General features: G+C 41.3%; 1 protein-coding gene and 1 pseudogene across 1 annotated transcript; both read left to right on the top strand.

The window, feature by feature from the left end:
* Positions 1-1,499: 1,499 nt before the first annotated feature.
* Positions 1,500-15,013, top strand: part of LOC135882398 (FRAS1-related extracellular matrix protein 1-like) — an 86,254-nt pseudogene continuing 72,740 nt past the window's right edge.
* Positions 14,397-14,775, top strand: LOC135882695 (small ribosomal subunit protein eS28-like). The gene has a single exon (XM_065409681.1). The coding sequence runs from the start codon at positions 14,399-14,401 to the stop codon at positions 14,606-14,608; it is 210 nt and encodes a 69-aa protein (XP_065265753.1). The 5' UTR covers positions 14,397-14,398; the 3' UTR covers positions 14,609-14,775.

Genomic DNA, 15,013 nt, shown 5'->3' with positions numbered 1-15,013 from the left:
GCTGAGAAAAAGATCCTGGCTGTTGGGGAGAACGGAGTGCTGGGTGCTCTCCGCAAGCTCGTCGTCGTCCTCCTCCTCCTCTTCCCCGTCCGCAGAATCCTCAGGTGTAGCTGATGAGATCATCCCTGCTTCGGAATCCACGGTCAGAGGTGGGGTAGTGGTGGCGGCCCCCCCTAGAATTGCATGCAGCTCGGCGTAGAAGCGGCATGTCCGCGGCTCTGACCCGGAGCGACCGTTTGCCTCCTTTGTTTTTTGATAGGCTTGTCTGAGCTCCTTGACTTTCACGAGGCACTGATCCGAGTCCCTATTGTGGCCTCTCTCCATCATGCCCTTGGAGATTTTTTCAAAAGTTTTGGCATTTCGTCTTTTCGAACGAAGTTCTGCTAGCACTGAATCCTCTCCCCATATAGCGATCAGATCCAGTACCTCCCATACGGTCCATGCTGGTGCTCTTTTTCGCTTATCGGCCTGCATGGTTACCTGTGCTGATGAGCTATCTGTGGTCACCTGTGCTCTCCACGCTGGGCAAACAGGAAATGAAATTCAAATGTTCGCGGGGCTTTTCCTGTCTACCTGGCCAGTGCATCTGAGTTCAGATTGCTGTCCAGAGCGATCACAATGGTGCACTGTGGGATAGCTCCCGGAGGCCAATACCATCGAATTGCGGCCACACTAACCCTAATTCGAAATGACAAAATCGATTTTGGCGCTACTCCGCTCGTCGGGGTGGAGTACAGAAACCGATTTTAAGAGCCCTTTATTTCAAAATAAATGGCTTCGTTGTGTGGACGTGTGCAGGGTTAATTCGATTTAACGCTGCTAAATCCGAATTAAAGTCATAATGTAGACCAGGCCAAAGTGTTGCATAGGCCTTGGAGCACAGTACCAAATAATGGTGATCCTATATACAGAAAGGCTGCAGGCAGGTTGTGCAATATGCTCTGTGATAATTATTATGTTCCATGTATTAACTTTTTTTCTTGAAACCAACCCTCCAACCAACCCTTTGGATATTGTTGGAATCAAGCTAGCATTTCCATTATTGTGTCTCCCTTCTGCTTCTGAGGTAAAGATCTCATGATTTCTCTTACTTTATTGTAGGCTACTTTTTCACTTCAGCATCTCTTTCTTCTCCCTATAGAGTGACCTTAGTCTCTTTGAACACCAGGGGAATGATCGCCATCTGTTGAACGCTTGTCAAATGAACTGCAAACTATGCTGCTGTAATACCCAACAACACCTGTGAACTACTCAACTGTAGCCAGTCGGGCAATTGGGTGATATGGAGCAAGGAACCACAACAGTATGAGAGAAAATGGGTTGTATTTTTTTTTTACTTTGGAAATAAAACAGGAAGCAAAATGCTCTTTAATATCTGCAAAGCTGCAAGAGCTTTCAAGCCTCTCTTGAGCAAAAAAGGCTTTGGTAACTGCAGAAATTAATTACTTTCATCCATTGGATTTCTTTGCCTTATAAAAGGAAATAGCTGAGTCCAAAAGATGGAAGCTGTGAGCAGTTTTCTGAAGTTGGATATTCTGATATTTCTGGTGCATCTTGGACATGGGGAAGCAGCAAAACTTGTCCTAGTGAATAAAGACTTCAGTGTTGAAAGGGGACGGGTGGTGTATGTGACTGATAATGAATTACATTTTAATGTCCCCGGAGAGAGGAACCTTTGTAAGGTAGAGGTGGTTTTAAATGAGCTAGTTACACAAAGAATGGGGAAACTTGCACCTCAGGTAAGTGCTCCTTCTCATGGGAATCAAAACTATCACAATGCAGATGGACTTCTGACCAATTGCTTCTGTTGTTTGAAATGTAAATCAGCTCGACCAAAGCCCATTTGCAATTAACTTCAGCAGGCTCATCTTCCTGAGCAGGCTCATCTGAACTGAAGTCAATAGAGAGACCAGCTTAGACTGATACATTAATCAGTGTTCCCCGTAGAGACGCACAGTGGTTGGGGGGGGGGGGAGTCCAAAGGGTCTCATGCCCCTCCCCTACTGCCTGGGGGAGGGGCAAGGGGCCATCAGGGAGATGAAGGGGCGGGGTCGGAGTCTCTCCTCTTCTGGCCACAGTGCCTAGGATGCTGCCCGGTGCAGAGCAACGGCTGCACTCTCCCAGGTAGCTGCTGTGCTGCACTGGAGAGATTTGTCGATGCTTTACTTATTTTTTACTGCTCCATCCATTTAGTAAAGCCCTTTTATAAGAGCCATCTTCACAGTTTTGATGTTCACTGCACAATTTGCACCCCTCCTCCTATACACCCATCCTGTGGCCTCATCTTTTTCTCTGTAACAAGCCCTGCCCCCAACGGGAGATATAGGGATGGGCAATCGACTTATTGATTTGTGGCAGCTGAGGATTTGGACCATAATGCAAGTCCAAAGTATTATTTTTAAGAATTTGATTCTGTGAGGCACTGAGCACCCTCACTTCCTATTGACTGTCTATTTACAATATAGATTTCGCTGAAAGTAAAGTTGTACAATACATGCATTCGTAGGTCGCTATATAAATGGCTAAAACAAATTGCATTTCTTTATATAGGATGTAATACAATATTAAATCTCTCACATCTGGGTTTACTGAACTGGAGACCATTATAGAGACTTTTGTTCTTCATGTAGAGATCAGAAATCCAAAATCAAGTATTACTCAGTTTGGAAAAAGCTCTCTAGACATTTCTGAGTTTCTTGGCATATCTAAGCAAGTGGACAGAAGTGTCTTGACTTTCAAGTACAATGCTGATGGGCTAGGTATGGTCTGCACCATTAGGATCACGTCTTCTGAGACCTTGCTTCCTGCTTTTGGCCAGATTGTAGCAGAGGATCCCATCGGAGTGGAAATGTACCCAAGCTTCTGAAAAACACTAGAGAGCAAGGACAAGTGATGAATTTTAAAACATTCAATACATCTACAGTACTTTTTTAGTGGGGCGGAGAGAGCTTCTTTTTATTTAAAATCTTGTTAAAAATGTATGTGCTGTATTATTCTTAACAAAAAAATAAAGTTGTGCTGTGGGAGCTTTTCCAACTTTGCTCTGCATCTTCCAAATTTCCTCATGCAAAAGCAGTAAATCTGTAGAGCAGAGTTTATGTGAATGGGGCTTTGGGCCGTAGAACAAGTGCAGAATTCTCCAGAGACAAGGTAATCTTGCCAGCATCCCAAGTAGTTTTATTGATGTAAGAATTGTTTAAAAACAAAATGTTGTTTGAGGAATCATTCAGTCCTGAACATAGAAGAAAGATGAAGGCAAACTGTGTTCCCCTTCTTGTAGAAGACTGACAGAAAATAAATAAGAGTAACACACATTTTATTTTCTTGTGTTTTTAAGCTGGTGAATGGTTAACTCTTTCTACAAAAATGCATAACAGTAGAACTAAAGGATAGAAATAACAGGATCAGAAGGACCCAGATCAAATCCTCTCACCAGTGTGAAGAATTTCATTTTGAAATACTGTAGGATGCAGTATTTGGTTATCTGTTTCGGATTATTATTTAAAGATTAGGGCTTGTGGAAAATTTTATTTCAAAACTCTTGACCAGTGATTCCCATGATGGATTACCTCTCCTTTCCAACAGGGGACACAGTGGTTCATCATGGGAGGTGGAGGACAGGAGAATGGGAGCAGGAGGCACCCAAACAACAATTTCCATAGGCCCTGCAAGAGGTATTTCCAAATTGAAATATTTCAGTTTTTTATTTTCTACCAAAAAATTGGAATTTTGTATAGGGGGAATCTCCCCATATTTCAATAATCTTTAATAACTAAATTACAGTAAAAAGCAACAGAGGGTCCTGTGGCACCTTTAAGACTAACAGAAGTATTGGGAGCATAAGCTTTCGTGGGTAAGAACCTCACTTCTTCAGATGCAAGAAGTCTTGCATCTGAAGAAGTGAGGTTCTTACCCACGAAAGCTTATGCTCCCAATACTTCTGTTAGTCTTAAAGGTGCCACAGGACCCTCTGTTGCTTTTTACAGATTCAGACTAACACGGCTACCCCTCTGATAAATTACAGTAGCACGTGGATGACCTAGTTAGGTTCTGGATTCCATTGTATTATGTACTGTACAAACATAGGTGCCAATCTTGAAACACCTATGGATGTGCTTAATTTATTACACGTGAGTAGTCCCATTGAAGTCTTTGGGACTACTTAGATAGGTAAAGTTATTTACATGCCTAAATCTGTACAAGATCTGGGCATCTGTATAGAGTACCTACAGTTATTCCGAAGAGCTTACAGTCTAAATTACAAATTCATACAAATTATTGGCCAATCAAAAGATTGTGATGCAATAATTGCCATAAGATTTGTTTGACTTAAATGTACAGTTTAATGGCTGCCAGCCAGGATCAAAGGAAGTGTATATTCTAAAGACCAACTGTGAAGATTTCCTGGAGATGCAACTCCAATATCAACACCTCAGCCCCCTATCCCCTGACACGGATTACATCCCCATCCAGGTGGAGATCAGAGACAAAAAGAGCCAATGTCCATTACAGGTGAGAGCAGATAACAGATTTTGACAGTCACTCAGAAAAGCAATAAAACACTGCCAGCTGGATGTCTGCGCCATATTGAATTATTGGTCTTAACTTGGGTGCACCCTTGGGCATGAGTAGAAAGTCACAGGCTTCATCCTCCCTGCGAGTGGCATTACCCTGGCATGATTCACATTTCGAAGTGTCTTAATGAGACTGTGCAATGTATAGAAATATTAGTGATTTCATCACACACACAATTTCTGACATTGCCTGCTTCAAGTTTACAAAACTCATCTGAAACTGGAGCAATTTTAATAATGGTTTTAAATGAATTATTTTGCTAACCAAATATTTGCAAAAAGAGAAAAAGCCACTTTTGCTCAAATATTCACATTTGCAAATTTTGAAAAAGCTGCTGGAGCCAAGGGGTGGAAGGACAGGAGGAAGTATTACCCATCTAAAAGCCAAGTTATCTGGAGGAGTGAGCACTGGCTGGAAGTATGAAGCATTAATAGGACTGGGCAGTAAAAATATATCTCCTCTTGTTTGACTTTTGCATGGCTAAAAAAAAGGCAAATGGAGCATGCTTGGCCTGTTATTGATAGGCCTGCCTTCCTTCTCCATGTCAAATTGCCTACCACCCTAACGCAAGCAATAGTTGCGCCAATGGCTATGAGTGAAATCTGTGCCCCATTGAATTCAGTGGCAAAAAAATCACTGTTTTCAACAGGGCCAGGATTTCACCCACTCTTCTGAGATTAACAATCTTGCCATGTCCACCCTGACTAGAGATTTCCCCTTTTGAAGAAGAAAATCGAGAAGGTGGAAGTTGACCTAACTGAAGCTATATGTTGATTTCTCTAGCTTCCTTGAATCCTATTGGTCTTGCTTTAGACCTAGGTATGACACAAGTCTCAACTTACTTATTTGATGACCACGGGAAGAGATCAGCTGTCCATTATTATTATTTATTATTAGTAGTAGTATTACAGCAGCACTCTAGGCTCCAGCTGAGATCAGGGTCCCATTCTGCTAGGCATGATACAAACACATAGTAAGAGACTGTTCCCAAACTGCTTACAGAATAAATGACCCAGACTGACAAAATGTAGGAGAGGAAACAGAAGCAAAGACAGGGGAGATGATTTGCCTGAGATCACACAACAGGTCTGTGACAGAAGTAGGAATAGAATCCAAGCTTCCAGACTCCCAACTGAATGCCCTATCCAGTGGACTACTGCCTTGCTGCTTTTAGATCTTCCAGCAGTCTTTAGGATATGTGATAAGGAGATAAAGTTGACTCCTTTATGGGGCATGGCCAGGGTGAGTGGCTGTGCATTCTTTTTGAAGGTCCTTTGCTCTAGAACTTGCTCTGGCTGGCAATTCTTGAGAGCCTGTGCCAATTTATTATTGTTGCATTGTGCATTTCTGATTTCTTTTTCTTACTTTTCAGGCTTTTCAGTTATTGAGTATTGTTAGTTGGAGGTGTGAAAAGTTTTGGGCAAAGTTTGAAAGGGATTTAATGGTCAATTTTATATTAGTTGTTTCATTTTGTTTAATAGAGCCCAGGTACTATGGTAAGAACATAAGAATGGCCATACTGGATCAGACCAATGGTCCATCTAGCCCAGTGTCCTCTCTTCCAACAGTGGCTGGGACAGAGGGAATTAATAGAACAGGGCAATTATTGAGTGATCCATCCCCTATCATCCAGCTTCTGGCAATTGGAGGTTTAGTGACACCTACAGCATGGAGTTGTGTCCTTGACCATCTTAGCTAATAGCCATTGATAGACTCCATTAACTTATCAATTCTTTTGTGAACTCAGTTATAGTTTTGGCTTTCACAGTATCCCTTGGCAATGAGTTCCAGAGGTTGATCGTGCATTTTGTGAAGAAGTACTTCCTTCTTCACAAAATGTTTGTTTTGTTTTAAATCTGGTGATGGGTCCCCAAAAATTATTTGCAATATATATATTTCTGGATATAAATATATTTCCTCTTGCAGAAGTGTTTGCAAAGGGATTAACTGGGTTTTCTTGTTTGTAGACAGAAAATGTTTGGATTCCTGTGGGGATAAAGGGAGCCATCCCAAATACACAGGCCCAAGCTGCATTTATAACCATGTTCATCTTGGAGATTGATCAGTTTATTCTTACCCCACTTACAACAGCAGCTCTAGATGCTGAAGCTGGAGAAACCCCAAAAGACAGATTAGTGTTCAGCATTACCAAATGCTCACTAGAGGGGTATATTACCCATCTGGAGGACCACACCAAGGCCATTACATCTTTCACTCGGCAGGATTTATACGACATGAAGATTGCCTATCAGCCACCCAACATCACTCATTCTGAGAGACAGAACTATGAGGTGAGGCATGGACCTGGCGTGCTCTTGGTCAGAATTACTGTACCTGCATCCACAGCAAGCTTGCCAGTTGCCAAATGTTGCATTAATCTTTCATGGAGTGTTTGTTTTGCTATGTTGAGTATCAAGCAATTGATAGTGCCTTCATGAGCAGTTCTCCTATCATGGTCCATTTTTCAATAAGATGTGCTCCAAGGGTTGCATGGAACATGGGTAAGAGGAATTTTTGTCCAAGGTTGTTTAAATGTATGAATTCACAATGCTTTGGCGTGTACCGTAAACAATCTGTGCTACAGACACATCTCTGGTGTTGAGACTAGCACTATGGTCCTGTAGATTCCTCAGTGGGTCTACAGAATAACTACTCATAGCTCTGTAATTACCTTCCCTCTCCCCGTCTGTTTTTAAATTGGGCCTCCTTATTTTTTTATATCTGTCCTTTAAGACAGTTAAGTTTTGTTACGTTGTATTTCATTTTATTTTCTTGTACATATCTGGTAGATGCTAGAAAAACAAGCATCCAGAATCCCTTCTCTTACATTAGTGTAAATCCAGAGTAATCCCACTGGTAGAGTTACACCATTGTAAGCAAGAGGAGAATTTGGTTTGGTTTTGCTGTTTGTTTGTTTTTTCTTATTTTAGATATAGCCAAATCTTCAAACTCCTGATGGACAAAAACCAAAAGATGCTGTGGTTAAGATAAGCACGTTTCAAGTAAAATGAGATGCTGCTGGAATTTACTGAACATAAATGTGCCTCACTCCAGTTTGCACTTACTCTGTGAAGTTGACTTTCTGTAGTTAAAGTTACCAGTTCTAATAATATGCCCTTACAGTCACCTACCATACTGGAGCCTTGAAATTCCTCATGTCTGGCAAGAAGGAAGCTTTTTTTTTTTTTTTTTTTAAACAGGATCTCTGCTACTTAGTGGATTTCATCCCGCAGACAAGCAATTCTCCTCCAGGCCAAACAGAATTGTAAGGCTCCAGGCTGCAGTACAACAGATCACTAATATCTGACAATCTTCTGGACTATGTAATCACTCAGCTTGCCTGTTTTAGTGTTGCAATCTTTTTTTACCTGGTAATTAACACAGTTCTAGTGAACCCTGCACTTACAAAGTTTCCAACAGAAACATATATATTAATAAAAGATCTCCTCCTCTTAGCAAAAGCTGTTCAGCCTAAAGAAGATGCCAAAGGTACAATACAGATACATTAATGTTAACACAGTTAAGGCATGATATAAAGTATGCTTTACTAAACGTAAGCTGGAAATCTCATGAGGACACGCTTTCTTGCAAGGTTTTCAGTACTTTCCTTTATTTCTTATTGAGAACACTTTAAAAACATTCTTTCCAGCACTATTACCTGATTTTTCTATCCTGTCCTGGGCAGGATAAGGAAATTCAGGATTTGAGAACACAAATTTGAGATATGTATTGAAGCTTGCAAATTCTGCAAGTTTGGTTTGACTGAGCAAAGGTTTGAGCTGACTCCGTTTCTTCTGAATTGGTGTTCTTGTTCCTAAGGGCAAATCTTGCCCTCTCCTTCTGTGCCAGGGAGGACTTAAATGCAGCAAATTGTGTGCAATTCTGACGTGCAGCAGACAGACTGGATAGAATGGGAGCTTATGCAGGGGGTTTTGCACACACTGCAGATTCTGACTCTGAAAAGGTTCCTTCTGTGTTCTTGTGCAGTGGGGTATTGGGGAAGTGGACCCACCATCTGTTCACTCTGGGCATGAGGCACAGGGTGATTACTGCAGTCTCAGCAGATCTGCACAGCAACTTGGGGAAATGACTATTCCTCTCTTTACAATCCCATAGAATCTCCCTTCACCAAGCCCAGCTGTTTAAGCTGGGTCCAAGAGGGAGGATTTAGCCCCCAGTAATTTTGCTGTACCACCTGCTGAATAATATTTTAAGAACAGTCTTCCAAATCCTTATGATCTACCCTTAAACTGTTATGCTGATATGTGTACATTATAGGGCTTGACTTATTGGAAGTTCAGTCATATCCAGTTACCTAGGGTACCCTTCAGATTGTGGGCAATGATAAACTTAATGCTGTTCAGCTGGTGGAAGAACCACAGCATGGATGGATCACAGTTCGAGGTACACTGTATCACAGATGGGCATGAAGGTGTGTGAACTGTCTTGATGAACTGATTATTCAATTTTGAACAGGTTGCTTAACTTTGCTTTTCACAGTGAGCTTCCCAGAACAAAATACCAACCCTCCTATTCCCCAACCGCTTCCTTGGGCCAGGTTTGATATTTTGTTTCTTTTTCAGATGTTCTGGATAAAATAGCTAAAGTTCCCTGAAACTGTAAGAATCTGTAAGATTTGTGATTACTACTTGACTCACCTATCCCTCCAGCTCTCTGAAACTCTTAAGCACGGCCTCATTTTAGAGATGCACCTGAATTGGAACTACTGATCTGAACATCCCTGACATTTGAGAGAATTCAGATTTGGATCTAATTCAAATTTTGCAACACTGGTTCCCCAATAATCTCACTGTGAAGAACTGATGTTAGCAATGCATATGCAGCCTCTCCTGAAGCTTCAGTTACTTGCTTCCAGACATCCATCATTAAATTCATAGAACCTTTTCAAACACATGCCCGTAGTGCATTTCTAGACACAAATGTCTCTTGAGTAGAGCTGATTGAAACATGGAATTTCTGTCCCATGGGAAATTCTGATGTTTCATCCGTGGTCTTCATGTTCAATTAAATAAAAAAATCAAAATATTAAAAAAATTGTGCAATGAAAAGTTTTGAAAAATTATGGTTCAGAATGAAACTTCCCATTGAAACACAATGTTTTAACATTCACAAATCAAAATATTTCATTTCTGCTTGTTGACCCAAAATGAAACATTTAGTTCCCTACTGATGTTAATCTCCGTTTCTACCTGAGCCATATTACATCTCCCGTGATGCACTGCAGTCTCTCTGGCTTGCTTAACACTATTGTTTTGTCTGAAAATTTTCAACCAGAGCTACTCTGAAGGAACACATACTCCTTCCTTTATTCTGCTTCTGTTGTTGTGATATTAGTGTTGGCAACTTTCACTCCTTGAGTGTTACCTCAGTACTTTTCAGGCTGCTTTATATTACACTGTTTCCCACAGACTCCAGGTGGCTGTTTCAGCAGCTGGGAATTTCTGGGGAATAAAAATACTCAGCCATATGCCCTTTCTCTCTGAAATACCCTTTGCAATGGAGGCTTGGAGGGGAGGCGGTGTAGGAGCTGCTGCAGTGGCTGAATTCTGCCTAAAGATTCCCCTATGCTTGGGTTGGATCTGCTGGGTTTCCAGTTGTTTTGAAGGGCCCTCAGTCTGATCCAAGCTCCTCCCCCCATCCTAGGAGTTTAAAATATAAAATAGATGGATGACCAAACCAGACAAGGCAGCATTTCATAGGGGTTGATGAGGAAAAAGATAATAAGGGAAAATGATTCCTGGGAGATTATTGTTCACAGTGACTTCAGAGCATTTAATTTGTTAGTGTTCTGTGTGTGTGGCAGGGGGAGGAGGGACACTATTATGGTTTTAATACTTCATTTTTGGGAAACTTCAGATAAGCAAATGGATTTGTCCAGTAATAGCTGAAGTATCATTTTGCTCTAATAAGGGCCTGTTTAACAATCATGAACCTGTTTTAAAATATTTATGAGGAGCTATTAATGCTGTTAAAAAAACAGTTCTTTGAGTTCGAGTGATTCCTAGATGCATGCTTCCTTGTCTGTTTGCAGTGTGCAGATCTTCCTGGTTTCCAAACTGTCAATCAAGGTCAGTAAGTATTATTACAATACAGTGTATCTCTGGAAAACATTATCATTTTACTACTTTGGGCCTAGTCTAAAACCTATTGAAGTGAACGGAAAGGGTCTTGTTGACTGCAAGAGGCTTTGGATCAAGCCCTTACATAGTGGAGTAGAAGCTTTGTGTCATGGCTGCGCAGATGTGAAAACTTTGTTGGTGATTTATGTTGATAGAAACAGCACATGGTAACTCTCATCCTGCATTTATATAACAGGAGGCAAAGGCTTCAAATTCACAGTTAAAAATCACAAAGATGGAGTTGTTCGTTTTCAGCATGGTGATAGTGACGCAACCAAGGACTATGCAATCTTCAGAATCTTTGATGGAAGGCACAAGTTTCCGATTAACATCCTCCCTAAAGATGACAGTGCACCATTCCTGATGAGCAACATTGTCTTTCAGCTGGCAGAAGGGAAGACAGTCCTCATAGAAAAGCATATGTTGATGTCGTCTGATTTTGACTCAAGTGATGATTATATTCTCTGCAAGATAACCAAGCCACCCGGTGCTGAAGAGATTATCAAGACACACTTTCCAGATGGACCAGGTAGAATGCTGATGGTCTCTGAAAGAAACAGTCAACTCAGATTACTCAACAATTGAATAACTAGTAACTTTTTGAGAGAGCTTTTTTTAAGGATAAGGAACAGCTATAAAAACATACTCAGTATATGCCCCACACACTAGGATGCTACTGTGGTGAGATGGGACTACTAGTTAATGGAAGGGGAGAAAAGCCAAGGATTGTTTTCTGAAAACTATTTGTGCTGTATCTATTGTATTTTCAAGGTATTCCTGTGTCAACCTTCTTGCAAAGAGATGTCTTCCATGCCTCATTTACTATCACCATCTTGGAGGAGAGATTTTTCAAGACTCATTTGATTTCATCTTATCTGACAGTCAGGAACCTCCTAACCTTTCAGATATTCAAGCGAGTATGGCTAGTTTTTTGACAATGGTCTAGCATGCTGTGGCGGGGGGCAGGAATCCCAGAAGATATAATATTGCATAGCAAGGAACTATGTGGATGCTGGGACTTATGTAGCAAATGTCTTGCTAAAAGCTAACATTATACTTCATGAGCCTGATTCTCATCTCATACTTGTGGAAAATTAGTTTTACTGCAGTGAAATCAATGGAGTTACTCCTGATTTGCACCAGAATTAAAAAGATCAGGCGCACAATTAAAGATTTAGCTATTAGTTCCCTCCCATGTTTTCTTTGGAAGGATTGCACAAATAAAATAAATGAATAGAAATATCAAGGTATTTGGAAAGCACAAGATCAATGGAAAATTGTATTTTTCATTTCCAAACATGTTTTACTGTTAGCAGCAGAGCAGAATTCTCTAGGTGCTGCTGATCAGATTTCATGGTCTATGTCCCCAGATTTTTCAATTCTTTTGTAGACTGTAATGATCCATGTTATGCTGGTGAAAGACCAGTTGCCAGAGGAAGTTCCTGGGACTACAAGACAACTTGTTGTCAAAGAAACTGAGATTGCACACATCACAAACAATCACCTCCACTTTACAGACACCGAGTCCCCAGATAATCAGTTTATGTACATGGTTACTAAATCATGTTTCTCTCCCTCTTCTCCCGGGTATGTATGAAACTGTCGGGCTAAATTAGACTTTATAAGCCAATTGAGAAAAGATCTAACATTTTCCCCCTCTTGCAGAATTTATGATGTGGTGAAGCTAATTTTCACAGACAGCATGAAGAGCTATAAAAAAGATCCTGCTATTTCTATGCTGACATCTTTCACTCAGGTAAACAACTGGAATCTTTTATATTACTAGAAATTATGTGGTGCTGTTTTGAGTGGGATTTAAACCGTGACCAGTCATGATGCTGTCCAACTGCAGAGGACTGGATTTCACCTGTAATGAATGGTACACTGGGTGCTACTAAACAAAGTTTTGCAACTTGGTGGTATTTACTTAAACCATATTATATGCAGTGTACTCAGAAATATTGGGGTAAATTCACTCCAGGTGGTAAGTGTATAATATTTTTTAAAGGCACTCATTTTACCAAATCAGATCTTTTGATTAAAGTAGGAGTTAGGGGAAGATTTTCAAAGGCACATGTGGAAAGATAAGCACCCAGATCCTATATGCTTCCAGTTGGATTTGGACACCTAAATCTCCTTTGCGATTATGATGTTTTCATTGTTTCTATGATCACACAGTGGGTCAAATTCCCTCGTTTCAATGGAGTCACACCAAGGATCAGTTTGGCCCAGCATGGCTGCAATAAGTCCCAATGATCCTGAGTGGTTTCCTTCTTAATAATGTTTCAAAAACATGCAAATGCTCTGCTGTATATGTACATCAAGAGGGTCTTGCCAGAAGAACTGCTTGGTTGCATTCATTTTGATGACAGTAAGAGGTTGATTTATGGATGAATATGCCAGATGAGTCAGGCTGCAGTGGTTTTCACCAGTGCCACATCTCACATTATGTTCTTCATCCATAACTCAGGAAATTAAACTTGTGAGGTCTATGTGATACTGTCATGTCTGTTTCCCACAGCATGCTGTAACACATTTAAAAGTGGTGTACATGCCCCCAGAGAGAGAGAGAGTGGTCCTGACCCGCTGTTTGAACAGTTTGAGTTTTCTGTTAGTGACCAGCAGGGAAGAGTAGTGGCTGGACTCAACTTTAACATCACAGTGATGCCTGTGGATGATGAAGCACCTGAGGTATTTATCTAGTATCCTAATTATCTGTCGACATGATGCCTTCCTAATGACTTTCCACTGTACAGCTCTAGAGTAAACAGGAGAGTTGAGGGATTTGAATCTATGACAAAAAGGATGATTATTCAAGTGTGTGCTGGCTTTTGATCGTGGTGCTTCAAATATTCAAACCAGTCAGTCAATTATTTCTTTGCTTATTTTATGGGGATACATTCCTTTGCCCCACACAATTGTTGCCTGACTTCTTCCTATGAATTGAGGTCCTTCCAGAAGAAAATAAACATTAAGTTTAATTAATTAAAGCTTAGTCACTTTCATTGCTGCTTTTTCTTTGAGTTTTTACTTCAGGCCCCTATGCTTTAAAACTAATACAGTTATCTAATATGCATTTGTGCTTGGGGCCATTCTCTGATCTCTGTCTCCTTTATCTAACTATGCCCTTTGTGGCAGGACACCACCTTTACCTTAGCGGCCTCAGCATTTCTCCCTTGGGCAGTGGGGGCATGGAATAAATCAGTCTTCACTCTGGCTTTATTTCCCCCTATTTACATGATTGGCCACAGGGTTATCCCAAGGCGTTATCTTAAGCAAAACAACCCCCCCACACCCCAAAAATAACAAACAAACAAACAAACAACCTCACAATGCAAACAGAAATACTTTCCCCTGCCCCCTCTCCATGGCGTTACCTTACTATGCTGGCTCCTAGTTGCCAGACCTACCCCAAGCAGCTGTTAATTTTCTTTCCCTATAGGGAGGAGAGACAGCCTTCCACCAGGACAAGCCTTTCCTTCCTGCTGCCAGTGCCTCTGCTGCAGCTTCTCTCATATCTCTCCCTTCCTTTCTCTCACCCGAAGAGGGGTTTTGAAAGGTCACTTAACTGGACTCAGGTGTCTCTGATTATCCTGAGGTAACCTTTTTTCCATTCATAGGTCACAGGGCCTTCACCATTCTAGAGCTGATATATCTGCCCTCCACCAACCAGAGCAGCTGCCATGGATACGAGCCGCATGCACCCCATCAAACTGGCCCAGGTCACCAAGGTGCTGGGCCAGCCGAGCTCGCAGGGCCAGTGCACCCAGGTTCGTGTTGAATTCATGGACGACACCAGTAGATCCATCATCCAGAACGTAAAGAGGCCTGTCCGTGAGGGGGGTGTCCTGATGCTGCTGGAATCTAAGCATGAAGCAAGGCGATTATGCTGATCTGCATGCTGCAGCTTGATGGCAAGCCTGATGTGACTACCATTTCTGATTTCCTCTAATGAAGAGGCGACAGTTCATACCTACTCCACTTGACTTAATGAAGAGGAATGTTGTGTTTCAGAGACTAAAATAAAGGATTTTTTTCCAGTTAAAAAAAAAACCCAAAACCACTCTCTTATATCTGTGTCAGGACTGACTTTGTCACACCTTACAGCCATCGATAAGCCCTGAAAACCGCCACAGTGCAAAGAAAAAGGTTCATGTCCATTAGAAAAGCCTCTTTGATAGAGTACTAGGACATAACTTTTAGCAGCTTAAGTTATGACTCAAAGATCTCTGAGCAAATGCATCTAACCCTTCCTTAGTTGCTTTGTCTGTTATTGAAGCAAGGGGGAAAGCTCTCCT

Source organism: Emys orbicularis, chromosome 8 (assembly GCF_028017835.1).
Source record: "Emys orbicularis isolate rEmyOrb1 chromosome 8, rEmyOrb1.hap1, whole genome shotgun sequence".
NCBI classification, from domain to species: domain Eukaryota; kingdom Metazoa; phylum Chordata; order Testudines; family Emydidae; genus Emys; species Emys orbicularis.
Note: the sequence above shows the minus strand (reverse complement) of the source record. Positions and strands in the feature narration are given on the sequence as shown.

What these genes read in the sequence shown, in the direction of transcription:
- LOC135882695 (XM_065409681.1), top strand. Translation starts at nt 14,399, where the DNA reads ATGGATACGAGCCGCATGCACCCCATCAAACTGGCCCAGGTCACCAAG.